Source organism: Dipodomys merriami, unplaced genomic scaffold (genome assembly GCF_024711535.1).
Source record: "Dipodomys merriami isolate MVZ:Mamm:240054 unplaced genomic scaffold, mDipMer1.0.p SCAF_42, whole genome shotgun sequence".
Taxonomy (NCBI): Eukaryota; Metazoa; Chordata; class Mammalia; order Rodentia; family Heteromyidae; genus Dipodomys; species Dipodomys merriami.
In genome coordinates, this window is record NW_027205826.1 from 12658404 (window position 1) to 12676387 (window position 17984).

Genomic DNA, 17984 nt, shown 5'->3' on the forward strand with positions numbered 1-17984 from the left:
GGGAAAGAGAAGATGGTCTTCCTTATCTGTCTCACCTGAAGAAATTCTATTTGCCCTTTAGGTAATAAGTCAAATGTGGCCACTTCATGGAAGAATGTGTTTAATGTCTGTCAGCTCTATTAGACTAATGTTCCTCTGCCTTATCTTTGCTGCATTTGCATTACTTGTCACAGAGTTTAAAACATTGGAGGTGCTAGACATTATATACGAATTGATAAGTGAAGAAGTAATGAATACAGGGTGAAACTATGACACTGGTTATTCTTTGTGCTAAAAAAATTCATTCACTCCCAAAGCTCACGAGCAGACATCCCAAATCCTTTTATATTTTTTACACTTGGCATTACTTCCCTTATACAAAGAGCAACAATACTTCATAATTTGTCTGGAACAATCCAGGGTTTGAAGTGTTGTCTTAGTATGCTTATTATAGCACTTTTGCCCATGTGGTCATTATCCACCAGGATTCACTAATACAGTCATGCAATCTCAGATTCTCTCTCTCTCTTTCTCTGTATCTTCCCTTCTCTTCTTCTTCTCCACCTCCTTTTTCTCCTCCTCTTGTTTTCTCCATTCCTTCTCCCCCATCTTTCTCACTCTCCCTTTCTCTCTTTTACCCTCACTGTGTGGCTAAACTGATGAGAGACAACTTCAGTGTTTCGGTAGCTGTGGATTAACAGCCAGAGCTTAAGTTATTAAACTGAGCCATTCTAATCCCCGAGGTTTCCTGGAGCAGTGGGGATTATTGTATTTTTATTTCCAGAGTCAACATAGCTATTGGTGATGAGCTACCGTTTGCTCCCTGTCATGCCCGAAGTGACCCCAAATGCCTTTCTTTAGACCCACTTCAGCATTGCCGGAGAGGTGATGGAGTTCTACTTGGAGATTGACCCTGTCACCTTGAACCTGATCATCCTGGTGGCCAGCTACGTCATCTTGCTCCTGGTGTTCCTCATCTCCTGCGTGCTGTATGACTGCCGGGGCAAGGACCCCAGTAAGGAGGATGCTCCGGATACCACCGTGGACGCCCAGCCTTCCATCCATTTGGTGGTAATGCAGCAACGTGCTTCTGGCTCCCATTGGCCAAGGGTGCCTGGCCTTCCCTTTAAGAATCCTTCCGTGCTAGAGAAGAAAAGCACGGTGGTGTGAGGCTGGATGAAGGACTTGAGAAGAGACCATTGGATTTTCACCAAGAACAAACTGTTCCCTATTGTGGCTCCAGTTCTCTCCACACACAAGTCCTGCGTGGCTAAGGAAGCTGGAGTTTTGTCTTGCCTTCTGCTCTCTAGTCGTCGTCTTGGGGGACAAAGTACCTGTTTAAGGTAAGATGCCCCATGTGATTTCAATCACAGCTTCCAAATGGAAAATGTCATTGCATAGTGGGATTGGATGCTGACACATTCTTCATAGGAAAGGTTGGCTTTTGAGTAAAACTTAAAAGAACAGAGGGGGAGTGGTGTGTGTGTGTGTGTGTGTGTGTGTGTGTGTGTGTGTGTGTGTGTGTGTGTGTGTGTGTGTGTGTGTGTGTGTGTGTGTTAAAGAATGCAACAAACTGGAATCCATACTCTCTAAATGGTTTCCTTTCAAGACAATCTTATTGGACACATCCAAACTTGGTATTATTATTCCTTGCGTGTATTCTAACGCTTCACATTCTATTCCTCACCATGAGTTTGCGTAGGGAAGACCATTGTTGTACAGCATACAGTCACAAGCTTCAAAGTTTGGAGCCTGAGTTCCAACCTGCTTCTTCCTCTTATCAGCTCTGTGAGAAGAGAGACTCACAGATGCTCTGCCGGAAGTCTGCGCAGGGTGCCTGGTTCCACGGATGCATCGGCACCCCCCTCCTATGTAGAAAGTGCCCCAGAAACATTTGGGAAAAATTGAATGTCCAGATTCAGCTTAGGCTCAGGATGAGACAATTTGTCTAGAAAGATAACTAGCTATTTTTCCAGGAACATGAAAGTACGTTGGGAGTTGAACATTGATGGCTCATACCTGTAATCCTAGCTACTTAGGAGACTGAGATTGGGAACATTGTGATTCTAGGCTGGCCCAGTCATCCTTTTGAGACTCCTTCTCAAGTAATAGCTGAGGATCAGTGGTAACGTGCTTGTTATCCTACATACACAGGAGGACTGTGGTTTCAGGTCAACCTGGCCCAAAAAGTCTGCAAGACTTCTTCCTTCAATGTGAGAAGCTGGGCAGAGTGGCAAATACTTGTCATCCCAAGTGTAGTTCAAAATGAAAAAACCAAAATCAGGGGGATTGTATCTGTGTGTAGGACTGGACAGGAAGTGAGACCTTATCTTAAAAAGAATCCGAACAAGCCAGATGCTGGTGACTCAGGAAGCTAAGGTCTGAGGATCATGGTTCTCAGGAAGCTAAGGTCTGAGGATCATGGTTCAAAGCCAGCCCAGGCAGGAAACTCTTATCTCCAATTAACCACCAGAAGAACAGAAATGGCACTGTGGCTCAAGTGGTAGAGCGCTAGCCTTGAGCTGAAGAGCTGAAGGACAGTGCCCAGGCCCAGAGTAAGCCCCACAACAGACCTCCCCCATAAAAACAATCCAAACAAAAGGCTGAAGTGTGGTTCAGCAGTAGAGCACTTATTTAGCAAGTACAAAGTCCTAAGTTCAAAGGTCAGTACCACCCACTTAAAAAAATGTATTGGAAGCTGGGAGCTGTAGAAATTGCATTTGTGTAGGAAGAATAAGAAAAAAATAATTGTAGAGACCATTAATTATGAAAGCCTGATGGTGTCTAAAACTATGAAGAGAAAATGAGAAAGCTTTAGATGAAGAGAAGGAGCGTCAACAGCTTCAACAATGACCACTGTTTGGTCTTTGAAGAGTTAAGTAGTTGCAACATACAGGGACACAATACCAGCTGCTTAGTTTTCGGATTTTAACATTTCTTTTTTTAAATTTTGTTCATATGTTACCAGAAAATGTTTCTCGTAAATTGATAATTATATTGAAAAACCCTTCAGTATGATATACTTTTTATAGTCAAATAGCAGTTGATACGTGTGACAAATTCACATCCAGCTTTCCAGCTTCTAGGAACATTTCTCCCCACTGCCCCCTCACCCCCATTTTTGTTAGTTTGTTTTTTAGCTTCAGTTTCATGCTCCTATTTCCCCTGTCTTGGGAAATATACTTGTCTGCAGAAACAAGATATATCAGTAGCAAGAAAATATCAGTGGATCGCAGTAATGAATCATCATAAATTTTCAACTTATGTAATGTTAAAGTTAACAATATGAAATAACTATTCATTCCATTTTCTGTGGCCAGATTAGGATTTTGAACTCAGGACCTTTTACATACTTGAGGTGGAAATAGAATCTCAGTGATTGTTATGCCTGGGCTGTCTTTGAATTTTGATACTCTAGATCTGGGCCTCTTGAATAGCTAGGATTAGTCATGAGCTACTAACACCATGCTCACTCAATTTTTTTTATGAAAATACTTTCAATAATACTTCAACTCCATATTTAAGCCATTTATAGTTCTTCAAATACTGCCTTAGTATTGTTTCCTTATAAGATTAGGACTCCTTAGTTCACGTTATTAATTTTTTTACTTTTTTTTTTTTTTTTGCCAGTCCTGGGGCTTGGACTCAAGGCCTAGGCACTATTCCTGAGCTTCTTTTGCTCAAGGCTAACACTCTACCACTTGAGTCACAGCACCACTTCCGGCTTGTTCTGTTTATGTGGTCCTGAGGAATCAAACCCAGGGCTTCATGCATGCTAGGCAAGCACTCTACCACTAAGCCACATTCCCAGCCCTTATTACTCTTTCCTTATGTATCAAAGCACCTAAACAAAGAGGCAAAATTAACAGAAATAAAAATGGATTATAAGAGAAAGAAAATACAAGTCCAACTAGTAAGCGTGATAGTATTAATAACCACAACAACATATTTAAAAAGAAAACACCAAAAAGCAGAAATAAATACAGAAGAAAGAAAAGGAAAGAAAGAAAGCAAACACAGCCTAATGTGAACATTGAAACTAACCCTGTTGAACTGGTCCCAATCTTTGACTCATTTGATGACCAGTTTAAATTCACATTGTCTAAGTCTGAACCCGCTTCTCAGCAGTTGAAATAATCTTTCCCAGACAGCATACACTTCAGTCCACTAAACTCTTACTGTAACTAAAGACCACAATCTGGGTGACTTTAAAGAATAGAGGCTTAGTGTTGGGGAGTTAGGTCAGTGGAAGAGCACTTGCCTGGCAAGTGCAAGGCCTGAGTTCAGTCCTTAGCTCTGGAGAAAAAAAAAATAGAGGTTCACTTAACTCAGGGATCTGAAGGCTGGGAAATCCAAGAGTATGGTGTTAGTAGCTGATGAGAGTCTTCTTGCTAGCTCATAAAAGGCAGAAAGTTAAGACAGAAAGATCTTTTTTTGGGGGGGGGTCTGGTCGTGGGGCCTGAACTCTGGGCCTGGGTGCTGTCCCTCAGCTCTTCAGCTCAAGGCTAGCGCTCTACCACTGAGCCACCTTCTCAGCCCAAGACAGCAAGATCTTGATGCCTCCTCTCCTTTTCCTCTTCCTCCTCCTCCTCTTCCACTGCCTCCTTTTTTCTTCTTCTTCTAAATCCACTAGTCCATAATAATTACCCCATGCTCATAAACTTATCTAATCCTCATTACCATCCAATGTCCCCATGTACAATTAACATTACATATAAATTTAGGGATTAAGCTTCTAACCCATGAATTCTTGGGAGCCACATCCAAGCCACAACAACTAGTAAGGAAATAAGCCTAGGAAGAACTGTGGTTCTCAGAAATACTTGACTTCCAAGTTCAGACTAAATTCCTGCCATTCTTTTCCTTTCCTCCCCACACACCTTCCGTTGTTTTTTCTATGGCACTATCTCCTTACCTGCTTGTATTCTAAACTTTCCCAACTTATGTCTCACTTTTAATTAAAGCATTATTTCCTAACAGAATTATTAGATGCACAGCTTGGGGGTTCTAATGCTTTATAAATTAGCCATTAAAACCTGGGGGAATGGATTGCTAACTAGAAATAAGAAGTTCCTGTGACCTTCCAACATTTCCTTAGTTTTCTTTCCTTGTGGAATTAGGACTCACCTTCTTTTAATTCCTATCCCTTCATGTACCATTTGCATTAAAGCAAATGCAATCTTTTGGCCTAATTTGAGCCATCCCTATGGGAAAGACACACAAAAAAATATTTCCAAGGCAAGAAAAAGGGGTAAGGTGGTTGGGAAAAGATTTGTCAGACTCTTGCTTCATGTTGTAGATGTTTTGTTCATGACATAAACTAATCCTCATACTTTCTTATGATAAAGAAATAATAACAAATGGTGAGGGGATGTGTTGTTTTATTGGTGGTACTGGAGTATGAACCCAGGACCTCCTGTTTGCTAGGCAAATGTTCTAACAGTTAAACGATGCCTCCAGTCCCCCAAACTAGTTTAAAGGCAAGGACTTGGATGCTCAGAGATGGAAAGGTGAGAAGCAGGCTTTGACTTAATTCTAGAGGTGCAGCCCACCACCTCAATCGTTCCATGGCTTTTAAGAGATGGTAGTCACCCTTATTTTTTTTAACTTTACTGATCTTTCCTATGCTAGAATTGTATTAGCTAGGAAGCTGTTCAACACGTGACAGCATAATAAGATGATGGACTGTCAGATTTTCTCCTCCAAATGATATGACCTAATTTCAATCAGGAAAAAAAATGACTTACTGTGATTTGGCCAGAGCATTCTGCCCTGATATTCTAGAAGACACAGGTAAATGGGAGACTAAGACTGACCATTCACAGATAGCCTAGTTTAAGTACTGCTTGTCTCTGCCTGCTGTTACCCATGACTTTATCTTCCTACACACTTTCCTTCAACTAAAACACAGAGGCAATGCTGATGAAATGAAATGAGGTTTAGAATGGTATACGTAAAGTATCCAGCATATACCAAGATTCCAACTGGATGAAACAGCCACTGTTATGACACCAACAGATTAGGGTGAAAATAATTCAGAAGCTCATTATTCGCTTGAAGACTCAGGCCAGTTCAGGTTCCTTTTGGAGAGTGTTGTGGGGGGCGGGGAGAGGCAGGAGGTTAGCAAGGCGCCACATGCAGTAGAAATTTGGAAAGACAGTTCCTGTTCTTGACCGAATTTTGTCCTATTCCCTAATTTATATGCCAAAGTCCTTAAACACAGTATTTCAGAATGTGATCCTCAGAACAGACTGATACAATTAAGATCAGGTCCAGGTAAAGTGAGGTGGGCCCTTTGCCGGGATGATCAATTGCTTACAAGAGAGAAACTTGTAGATGAGCATGATGAGACACATCTGTAATCACAGCATTGGGTGGAGGGAGGGCTGAGAAAGGAGGATTGTAAATTCAAGGCCAAGCTGGGCTACATTGTGAGACTCTGTCGCAAAGTTTCAAAAGGGGAGATGAGGAGACTTTGACATAGACACGTATATTAGCAGACTGCTACGTGAAGACTGGAGTTATACCACCACAGACGAAGAACAGAACATTTTCAGGCCTGGAACAGAACATTTTCTAGCACTTTCAGAGGGAGTAATCTCATGAACCCTTCTATAAAAAAGCAGAAAGGGCAAACTCTCCATAGACGACAGGGCTTCATTTGGTAGGAAAGCCTGAGAAGGGCAGCCAAGTCCCCTTTAGCCAGGCTGGCATGGAGCCCCCGCCTTACAACTAGGGTCTCTTTAAATATTCAGCAGAAAGAGTGAAGTCGGAAGGGCAGGGGCAGGGGCAGGTGGGAGTGGGGTGAGGGGAGGCAGGGTGGGAACTCAATCTTATTTTGACTTCAAGGTTTCAACAGTATCTGTCTTCCTCAGGAGACTCAGCATCAGATGTGGCCCTGGCCTCAGGCTCTCTTTGGAGACTGCTGGTTGTGTTTGTTCAGGGGGAAAGGGAGGAGAGATGATTCAACAGGGCTAGCAGCAAAGACAGTCTACATTATAGCTATGGGGGGAAAGGTGAGCGCTTTCAGTGTAAGTCATTGTTTTCTCACCTTCATCTTGGATGTCTGGCTTCAAGGAGTATGATCCACGAATTCTCTTATTGAATCCATGACATTTGTGGTACTTCGTTAGGATGACCCAACAACAAGCTAATTCAGTGTCTGAAGGAATTGTTTAAGATATGTGATAGTGGGTCAGTGGTGTGGTTCAAGTGGTAGAGTGCAATCGAAGCAAGTAAGACAGACAAACACAAAGTTCAAATACACCAGAACAAGAGCATATGTGTGAGGGGGCTTCGCATATTGATACCCTTCAGGGTCATTTATTTATATGATTCCATTAGAAATGACACAAAGCTAAGCTAGGTGTGTCTCGGGATATGGTACGAATCACAAAGCAAAGATACTATGAGTCCCAAGGGCAAAACTACTTTCTTGGAGCAACAATCTCAGGACTAACCCCAGAGAAAACTCACCATGGCGGGGGGGGGAGTGTTAGGTTCTGTTGTAAGGTATCTCAGTTGGTGAGAAACAGAGAAGCCACATTTTGGGAGGTCAAATTGGGACTCTATTGGAAAGCTGGCCTTGCAGGTAGACTCCAATCTCAAAGACCTGCAGCCCAGGACAGGGCTTGAACAAAGCGTTTAAAGACAAAACCCAGCAAGTGGCACTGTGGCTCCAGTGGTACAATGCTAGTCTTGAGAACAAAGAAGCTTTTTCTTTGTTGTTTTTAATGTACTATGTGATTTTTTTTTGTTTCTTCTGTATGCTCTTCCCCCTATGGTATATCCCCTGTTGTCACTGTATTTAACTTGGTACCCTGCATATAGTTATCTAATTTGGGGAGGGGAAGGGGAATAACAAAATGCTGAAACAAGGACACAGGATGACCCATTGCAACAGTGATACTCACAAGACACTATGTTGGAAATGAACTTTACAACTTGGGGGGAGGAGTTGGGGAGGTTGGGAGGGGAGGGATAGTAGGAGGAAAACAAAGGAGGGGGTAACCATGCTGGACACGAAATGTACTCATTACCTTACTCATGTAACTGTAACCTCTCTGTACAGCATCTTTACAATAAAATAACAATTAAAAAAGAAGACAAAAACCACATGTTTGAGTGGGGCACCCAAGCCTTCACAGAAGCAGTCCTTATTTGGGAAGTAGCCTGGGTACCAGCTTAAAGTTTCCATATGGGAAGGGTCGGGGAGCGGATACACCTCAACCTTTCCATATAGGGATAGACTTAGAGACGACTCAGAGGTGAGTAAATCAAACCATTTAATCAGGACAGAATCAGAGCATTCTCTGTGCAAAGCTCTCCTGAGGTTAAACAGCATGGCTTCTGCAATTCAGTGATCTCTCACCTCTAGGTTTTTCTGCTCTGGGTGGAAAGCCCCCTCCACCCAGCAAGGCACCAGATGGCTAGGAGAAGTTACTTAGACCCAACCTCCTCACTTCAGTAACTCATTTAATCAACCTAAAAATTTCAAACAGAAATCATTATCTTTCTTGGAAAGACAGGGGAGTTTCCCACTGACAGGCCTGACCCCTTCCACTGGCAGGACTAGTAGAATCCAGGGGCCTGACTCACTTTAGACTTTGTACTCAGATGCCACAGCAGCCTAGAATCTATGCAGAGTTGCAGGATGGATAAGGAAGGATACAGAATGGCTACCTTTTCTAACTCATCATTCCCTGCCTCTTTTTCTTTCTTTCTTTCTTTTTTTTTTTTTTGGTCAGTCGTTGGGCTTGAACTCTGGACCTGAGTACTGTCCCTCAGTCCTTCAGTTCAAGGCAAGTACTCTACCACTTGAGCCACAGCACCACTTCCAGTTTTCAGGTGGTTTATTGGAAATAAGAGTCTCAAAACTTTCCTGCCTAAGCTGGCTTTGAACCTTGATCCTCAGATCTCAGCCTCCTGAGTAGCTAGGATGACAGGCATGAGCCACTAGTGCCTGGCTTCTGCTTCTACTTTTGAGGAGTACTAAATGACATGATCTGGATGAGAACAAAACTTTCTGAGAAATAGGAGTAGGTGGAGTCCAATATTCCTCTAAAATGTTAAGGAAAGCTTCTTACAACTTGATAAGAAGAATGCTAGTTGTGTGTGTGTGTGTGTGTGTGTGTGTGTGTGTGTGTGTTTGCTGTTGAAGGGGTTAAACTATAAAGCAGGGTTGGCAAGCAGTCTACCACTGAACTGACTGAGACATGGAAATAAGATACAGACTACTGTTTATCACCTAAGTGTGTTGTAGCTGTTCCTTTAGACTTTAACCTTCTTGGGCTGTCAGTTCCAGATAAGGGTTTTGTGACACCATTTAAGAAAGTTCTTATTTATTTCACAAAGTTTCACAAGCTACCACCCAAGGTAGCAGGAAGTTGTCTGCAGACACATATTACTTACTTACTTACTTATTTCTTTTTGCTCAAGGCTTCTCTGTAAGCATCTGTTATATAATTAAACTCCAGCTATCCATTGGGATCCTCTGGCTCTCTGTCTAGCACACCCCCAACTGGTGACCAAAACTATAATCTCTAAAAGTTGACAAGTTTATGATCGATAGCTGGGGAGACACTTAAAAGATGGAGGCTTAGTTTGGAAGCAATAGGGCCCAAGAGAGAAGAAAAATACGTTACTCCAAGGTAGTTCACCTTTGGCCCAAGGTAGTTCACCATTGCTCCAAGGCAACTCGTAATTGGTAATTGCCCAAGAGTAGCACAGTGAAAACGTGGTCATGGAATCTGGAATCTGGAGCACTGATCGGAATTGACCAAGACAGTCTTATCAGTAAAAAGCTATTTGCCATCCACAGAGTTGAAAAAGCAATACTGTGATAGCAGTTGGAAGGAAAGCTTATATACTATAGTTATTACAACTATGCTCAGAAGGAAAACCAGAAAGATACAGAGAAGGAAACAGTTGATTTCTTAGATGGCCAGACTGAATGTGACAAGTATCATCATTCAAGTGTGTAGCCTGTGTGTAGCCTGAATCCTTTCTGCTTTTGAACTCTGCCCCCAGGTTCTCATTTTCCATGTCTTGATTTTATAAAGGTCTGTTTATGCAATGATTTGTATAAACGTGTCTCATGAAAGAATCCAACCTGATTAGATTACAAAGAATGATAAACCACAGTTACAAAGGCGATTAAAACCATGAAGTCATAGCCCACTGATGAGTCACCACCAGTTGTGAGGTTTATTGTGGATTATTTGCTACTGCACTAAATTATCTAAGTTTGTGTATGATTTATCTGTTTGCACAAAGTGAAGGTGCTTCCATCCCTGTTATTCTCAGTTCTACCTATTCTGATTTTGTTCACTTGTGAAAGCACAGAGGTGGTGGAGAGACAGTTCATGTAGAAGGAATCTCACAGGCCCACAGACCACTGAACAATCTGACAGAAATTCCTATGTATTTATTTGAACCTATTCAGTCAAATTCAGGGAGAAAGCAGCACACAACAGAAATAAATCTCTGTCCTTATGAAGCATACCAAGTAGCAGGAAGAAAAAACAATTACTAACCACTTTACACACATTGTTTGATAGATAACAACATTTCTCCAATTTTGTACATTTGGGGCAAGTAGGACTCTAAAACACATTCTAATGCCTTTGAACATGCATTTCTATCAGTGATAAAATTCTAGGACAGATCATCATGCATGCTTAAGTATAAGTATACATTTGTATAAGGTTATACAAACATGTATGCATATTCTTATCAATTGCAGGCTGACTTTGACATAACATCTTCCCATAAATCACTTCTGATTTTGCCCTTGTGTAAAGGAGGGGGTGGGGTGGGTAATTCTACCTCCATTCTCCCTCATCAAACCACAGGCTTTGCTTTGAATATGTGGAGATGAGATCCTTGATTTCAATCTTGATCTGGGAAATAAAAATTAAAAAAAAATTAAAGCAACTTTCAAGTCTGAACTAAATCTTTATATTGCTAATGATGTTTTGTAAAATTCCACGAGGAGCTTTTCCCATACCAGAGTATGAGCGTCCCTTAATTGTCAATCCTACTTCTGTGTATTTGTGTCTGGCTTAATCATAAGTAGTAAGAGCAAAGGATTTAGTGTCTTATGGATCTGATTCAGCTCCCCGGAGCAACCAACCGATAAAGGGCTGAACACACCTGGACATCTCCATTGACTTTAGATCTCCATGGAAAGAAAAAAGAGATCTTTTGTTTTGTTTTGTTTTTTGGGTCCAGTCGTGGGGCCTGAACTCTGGGCCTGCGTGCTGTCCCTAAGCTCTTCAGCACAAGGCTAGCATCTACCACTTGAGCCACAGCACCACTTCCAGCTTTTTTCTTTTTGCTTATGTGGTGCTGAGGAATCGAACCAGGGCCTCATGCATGCAAGGCAAGCACTCTACTACCATTGAGCCACCTTCCCAGCCCCGAGATCTTTTATATTCTAATACAATAAGAATTACTATCCTGTAGGGGCAAAAAAGGAGGAGGCTGGGATGTTTCAATATCCCCAGGCATAAAGGACTGGGGGAAAAGAACCTGGTAAAAGTACCCTGTGGGACCAAAGAGAGTCTGGGCAGGACTTACATTTGACCTTTCCAAGTCCTTGATAAACTCAGGAACTTTGGAGCCACAACCTGGAGCTACTGCTCTGAGTCTTAATACTAATCCAGTCTTTGTGCTCCTGGGAGACTTTAGACTCCCTTGTTCACTGCATTCACAAAGCTCCAGAGTTCATTAGCAACCTTCCAATGTCTTTCCTACTCTAGCGGTCATGACCCTGAATCTTGTCCTCATTCTGACTTTTTGTTTCTCTTCGAGAGTGAATCCACTAGTGACAGGAGGATTTGTGGTGACAATTGCCGATGGCTATAGCAAGGGAGACCTGAGTCTTATTTCACAGAATGTGCCCAAATATCCCATTTGCTAACATGTTTTCCATCTGACATTTCAAGTAACTATCCCCAGGTTGGTGCTTCTTCAAGTCAAGGTCTGTTCTGCACTCTTTGGGAGGAATATAAACCGTGACAAATGGTCTCCGTTCAGGCATATGGTGGTGCATTTATTTCCTAGTCGCTGGGGTATATTATAACAAACTTATTGTCCCCAAATGTAAAAATAATCAACTCAATACTATGCGTGGAACATTGACAGTGGCAAGCATATTAAATTTTTTGGAGCGCCAGAGACAGTCCTTAAATTTCAGTAGAACATTGACTTTGATTTCCATCCTATGTGAATTCCAATTGCATTCTCCCTAAAGCCAATTTTTTTAAGTAGGTTGCAGCAATTAGGAATTCAAGTTGGCATTGTTTCAGCTGCTGATGTTTTGAGGCAGTTGGTCTATCAGCTAAAAATTGTGTCCTGCTATGTCTAATAAAGAACTAGAGGACAGTGGTTGAAACATGATGAGAAATTTGTTTTTGTTCCTCTTCTGTAGCCTGATGTGGGAAAGTGGCTCAGCCAGATACAAAGCCTCCAAGATGCCAGCAATAGCTCAGGTAGTTTTACTTCTGTTTCATCACTTTTCTCCATCCTTAAGATTATCTTCTCATTACAATGTGACCACTGAGATCCAGGTAATGAAAGACATAAAACAGGAAGACAAACAGGCATGTGCCAGTTGAGTTAACAGGTAGGCCTATCCTTGGCCAGATCTTCCTTAAATGTCTACATCTATCTACAAGGAAAAGTAGAAAATGCAGATTTTTGTTGGAGACATTCACATCCCAACAAAATCTGGGTTCTACCAGGTGTTGATAGCTCACATCTGTAACCCCAGCTAAAGGAGAGGCTCCAAAGTAAGGGTTGAGGTTCAAAGCCAGCTCAGGCAGAAAAGTCATGAGATTCTTATTGCCTTTTAACCAGAAAAAAATCAAGAACTATGAGTTATGACTAAAATAGTAGAGCACCAGCTTGTGAAATAAAAGCCAAGTGAGAATGCAAGGTCTTGAGTTCAATCCCCAATACAGGAACACACATTAAAAAAAAATCTGGGTTCTATGACAAAGGAAAAAGGGGGAGCTTTAATTTCAAATAAGCAGCTACCTCAGTGGAGCTGTTGCCCCTTCTAAAAGTAATACACATCTGTTATAATCTTGAAATACATAGAAAATAAAAAGAGAGATTCTAATGACTCAAGGCAATCTCCAGTCACGTCATGTATTTATTCATTCTAATTAATACATGAAAATACTTTCTTTTTATAAAAGACTGCCTATATATTTGGAAACAAAGAAAAATGCAGCTATCTATCTATATATCTATAGCTATCTATCTCTCTATCTCTCTATATATACTTTGAGGGAGAGAGAGAAAAACTAGATAGAGATAGAAATAGAGATAGAGATAGAGATTACCCATAATCTTATTACCTAGTTTGCACTATGCTACTTTGTGGCATTTTCTGTTATTCTCTGTATGTATTTCACATCTTTGGATTTGCAGTGTGTGTATGAATTAGCATCTTTTTTTCCCACTTTCTACACACAATCAGTGAAATTATATACAACCTTCCCTTGTGTAATCCTGGGCCTTCATAATACAACATTCCAAATCATGGTTGAAATCTGTTTGCAAGGTGCTTGATGTAGGAGGGAATGACTGTAGTAGACTGATTTGCTTCAACACCATTTCTGGGAGAACATATGGCGGTTTTGGCTCTTTCTCTCTCCTCCTTTCTCTCTCTCTTTTTCTCTGTCTCTCTCATATGTTCTCCTTTATGAATTTTTCCATCTCAAAAAATGTCAAGTATACAAATGAAGGGTAAGAATCCTTCTTTATGGAGCATGGGCTGCTGTGCCCTTTTTCCTACAATATGGTTCACAAAGTGGGGCTTTGCACTGGCTTATAAGTTTATAAATTCATTGGATATCAAAGTTAGAAGTGATCTCATGGCCCACAAGTCCAAGCCATCAAAGCAACAATGAAGAAAAAGAGAAAAGAATTTCCTGCTTTAGATCCTCCCTGCTAAGGTCAGTCAACAAGACAGTCTAGGCCCCTGGTGCACTTCTAGCAACTTTGCATTCTATTTAACATGATTTTTGATGATATAACTATTTGGTAAACCTCATGTAATACCAAAATGAATGTCCACAAGCATCCTGGGTTCTCCAACTCAGTTACAGTCCGTGGATAATCATTTACAGCATTAATTGAATAGATTAATAATTTGCTCAGACTGGCAATTCCATTTGTTATAACCTGGCTTTTCAAAGAAAATTTACCCTCTGTAGAAACAAATGTTTCTATTCAATGTTCACTTGCTCTGAGACCAGAACTTTACTACATGCCATAAATTTGGGTGCACTGTGGGCTTACAAACTTACATTCTGGTTGGGAAATGAAAGAGACACATGAAGCAGTATGCTGGGTACATCTATACATTGTAAAGGACACTGGTAAACCTACATAAACTCCGTGTAACAGAGCTCTCCTTCATCAACTATAACCTGGTTGCCCTGCAGTGTAATTTGTGTAGAAAGAGCAGAATAAATGCTTGATTCTTTCATTTTTATTTTTTTGGCAGTACTGGGGTTTGAACTTAGGACCTTGCATTTTTAGGCAGATGCTCTACTACTTAAGTCATGTTCCTGGGCCCTTTTAGTTTTAGCTCCTTTGTGACTATGATCTCACATTTTTATCTTAGCCAGCTTGAACTAAAATTCTTCTATTTGGGTCTCCCTCATAGCTGGCATAATAGGCATATCCCATCACTTCCAACTTTATTGGTTAAGATGGGGTTTTCCTAAGTTTTTGCAGAGTGACCCCAATGTATAAGCCTCCCAATCTCTGTTCAGAAGTAACCAGGATAACAACTGACTCACAGTGCCTAGCCTAACTCTATCCTTATAATGGCCAGTTTTTAATACAGAGAATGAAAGTCTTATTTACTTCTAATGATGTTTGGATTATTGGCATTTGGGGTATGGTTTCTTGGTGTCACATTTGTGTGTGCGTGTGTATTTAGTGAGTTTAGCATCATTATGAATAAGTGAGTTCTTACCTATTAGATACATTTATGAAACAAATTATTCTCATAAATTGGGAGTTTTCTATATTAGTAAGTGTTCTCCAGAGAAACAGAAGTAATATAACATGAAGAGAGACATAGAGAGATAGAGAGATGGAGGGAGAGGGTGAGAGAGAGGGAGAGGGAGGGAGGTTAATTTTAGAATTTGGCTCACATCATTGTGAAGGTTGGCACGTTTGAAGTCTGCAGGGCAGGAAGGCCAAATAAAGCCCAAAGAAAAGTTGATGTTGTAGTTTGAATCTAAAGATAGTCTAGAGGTGGAATTCTGTCTTCATGGGGAACATGAGTGATTTTTCCCCTTAAGGCCTTCAGCCTTGGCTACAGCCCATCCACATTATGCAAGGGTATCTGTATTTCTCAAAGTCTACATATGAAAATATTACTCTTATTTTAAAAATATCTTCCCAGGGACATCTAGATTGGTGTATGGCTAAATATCCAGATACTGTAGCCTAGCCATGCTGACACATAAAATTAATAATTATATAACCTCTTTCATAATTCTGCTGAAAATGATGATAACAAAACTTAATAATAATAACAACAACAATAAGTAACAGGACAAGGAAAAACATAGCGAATGGTAAAAGCCAATCCTGACTGTGAGTTTCCAAAGATGGGAGAGAAAAAAACAAATAAGAAAGATTTGAACAACTGTACATTTTCATGGGTTGGGTATTGGACAGAATACTGACAATCTCAGTTCTGCCACTTCTTGTGTGACCTTGAGAAAAGTCACATCAGTTCACTGAGCCTTAGAATATTTATCTAAAAAGCCAGGATAATAACATCTGCTCTGCCTGCCATTCTATTTTGTGGTGACAAAAAAAGATTGTGGATATCAAAGCATTTTAAAAACTGTACTCAATATGCAAACAGGAAATATTATTAGGTGACTCTTTGTTAAGAACCAATGAACCAAAGAGTGTGAAACAAATGTGTTTTGAAGCCATAGCTATAAGTGTAACAACACATTTCAATGCTCAATGACTTTCTCTTCACTTCCAACAGTCTATCACCCTGAACCCCCATATTTTTTGGAGGGGGTCTGGTCATGGGGCCTGAACTCTGGGCCTGGGTGCTGTCCCTCAGCTCTTCAGCTCAAGGCTAGTGCTCTACTACTTGAGCCACAGCGCCACTTCTGGCTTGTTTCTTCTTGCTTATGTGGTACTGAGGAATCAAACCCAGGGCCTCATGCATACAAGGCAAGCGCTCTACCACTGAGCTACCTTCCAAGCCCACTTGCACATTTTTTAAGAGAAGGGGAAGTTACTATTTTCAGAGCACTAATTTTCCATATACATGTTTCCCCAAGAATCTCTAATTCAGGAAGTCCACCGAGCAACAGTGACATAAGCAAAGACAATGTGAAGGTAGCTTCAAAGGGGTGAGGATAGACATAAAGGCTATCTCAATTTTTACGTTTATTAGTTCAACAAGAATTTATCTAATACCTGTTACACATTAGGGACTCTACCAGTCACCATGAGATGAGCAGTTTGCTCTGTTACATGCTACACAACATGACTTTCTGACTTTCTGACTCTCTACAATGGAGCCAGACAACCATGACACTGATACTCTGAAATGGTGAGACAATGCAGCTCCCCTATTGGTAAAGTTGATTTGTGCTGGATATTTTTCTGAATGCAAAGCAAATTCACACGTACCTATAATGCAGAAATTGAAGAGCACAATTAAGAGAGCTCCGTGGCATCCTGGGAAGGTCAGAGATGCAGATCCACTTCACCTCAAAGTTCCCAGACAACTTGTTGGAAGAGTTGGCACTGAAGCTGGCCTGAAAAAAAAAAGACTAGATATGGGCCTGTGAGATGGGGCAGGGTGGATCAGACGGAATGGCGGGGGGCAGTGGAGGTGTACAGGCAGATAGCGGGGAGTCAGATACTTGAAGGGAAGAAGCAGGAAAGAAATTTGAAAGTGTGCTATTTATGGCATGCAGTGAATTTCCATCTTAACCTCTATCTTCTTTCCTTGGAATTTGTAAAAGATCTTAACATTCATCTAGTCACATTGGGAGGGGAAAAATAAGTCTTTCCGTATCAACTGATGAGGAGCAGAAGGTCACACCTGATTGGCCAGCTCAATAGAAAGGATTATTGTTATATGGGATCTTAACAAATCATAATTTCATTAAGATTTACATTTTCTAACTCTCACTCTCAGAAGCCAAATCTGGTTTGACAGCTTTTTACTATTCAAAGTAAAAATTCTTGATTTCAAATTCCCTTGCTCATGTTTCCTGAACAGAAACTCTGAGGTTGTATTTATCCCCTTAGATGATTCCATCATCCTCAAAAACAGAAGGAATTTTACTGTGATATATCACAACATTGTCAGGATCCCTAAAACTCATGACTCCAGAATGCTCTATTTTTTATAGTTTGGGTGTTTTTTAAGAATCTTTTTCTTCCTTTTCATTCATCTTGCTGTTGGGCATTGAGCTCAGTTTTTGGTTCTTTGAGTGTCAATCTTACCTTCTCTGTCTTACTTTTGTTCTCTTGGTGGATTCTATTCTTCTTGAGGCTTGGGAGCTACATAATCAAGGTTGCTTGGAATTGCAAGTAAAATAAAACTTAGTAAGTTCTGAGTGTGGGCCTAAGAAGATCTGCAACACCATAGATGCCATCTATATCTGATTGGGTTGTTTATTAATGAGGTAAGAGGTGTGTGTGTGTGTGTGTGTGTGTGTGTGTGTGTGTGTGTGTGTGTGTGTGTGTGTGTGTGTATGTGTGAACAAGAGACGATACAGAGACACAGAGAAGCTGTATGTCTATGTCTGTGTATAAATATACATATACATTGTTTTCTGTTTCTAGTGTTGTACTATAAATACGTGACAACTGGGTTCAAGATAAGCAAACTTAGGCTACAGAAGTTGGAAAGCATAGAAAACCCTAAGATTAATAAGAAGTTGTGTAGGACTTCAGATCAAAGATAATCACAGCTGCCCCTTTCCTGT

At 40.8% G+C, this 17984-nt stretch overlaps 1 protein-coding gene across 1 annotated transcript; it reads left to right on the forward strand.

Moving 5' to 3' along the window:
• Nucleotides 1-867: 867 nt before the first annotated feature.
• Nucleotides 868-1149, forward strand: Smim36 (small integral membrane protein 36). Its single transcript, XM_069993293.1, has one exon. The coding sequence runs from the start codon at nt 868-870 to the stop codon at nt 1147-1149; it is 282 nt and encodes a 93-aa protein (XP_069849394.1).
• The last annotated feature ends 16835 nt before the right edge of the window (nt 1150-17984 follow it).

Bases quoted from the DNA above. Each gene is read 5' to 3' on its own strand.
- Smim36 (XM_069993293.1), top strand. From the start codon at position 868: ATGGAGTTCTACTTGGAGATTGACCCTGTCACCTTGAACCTGATCATC.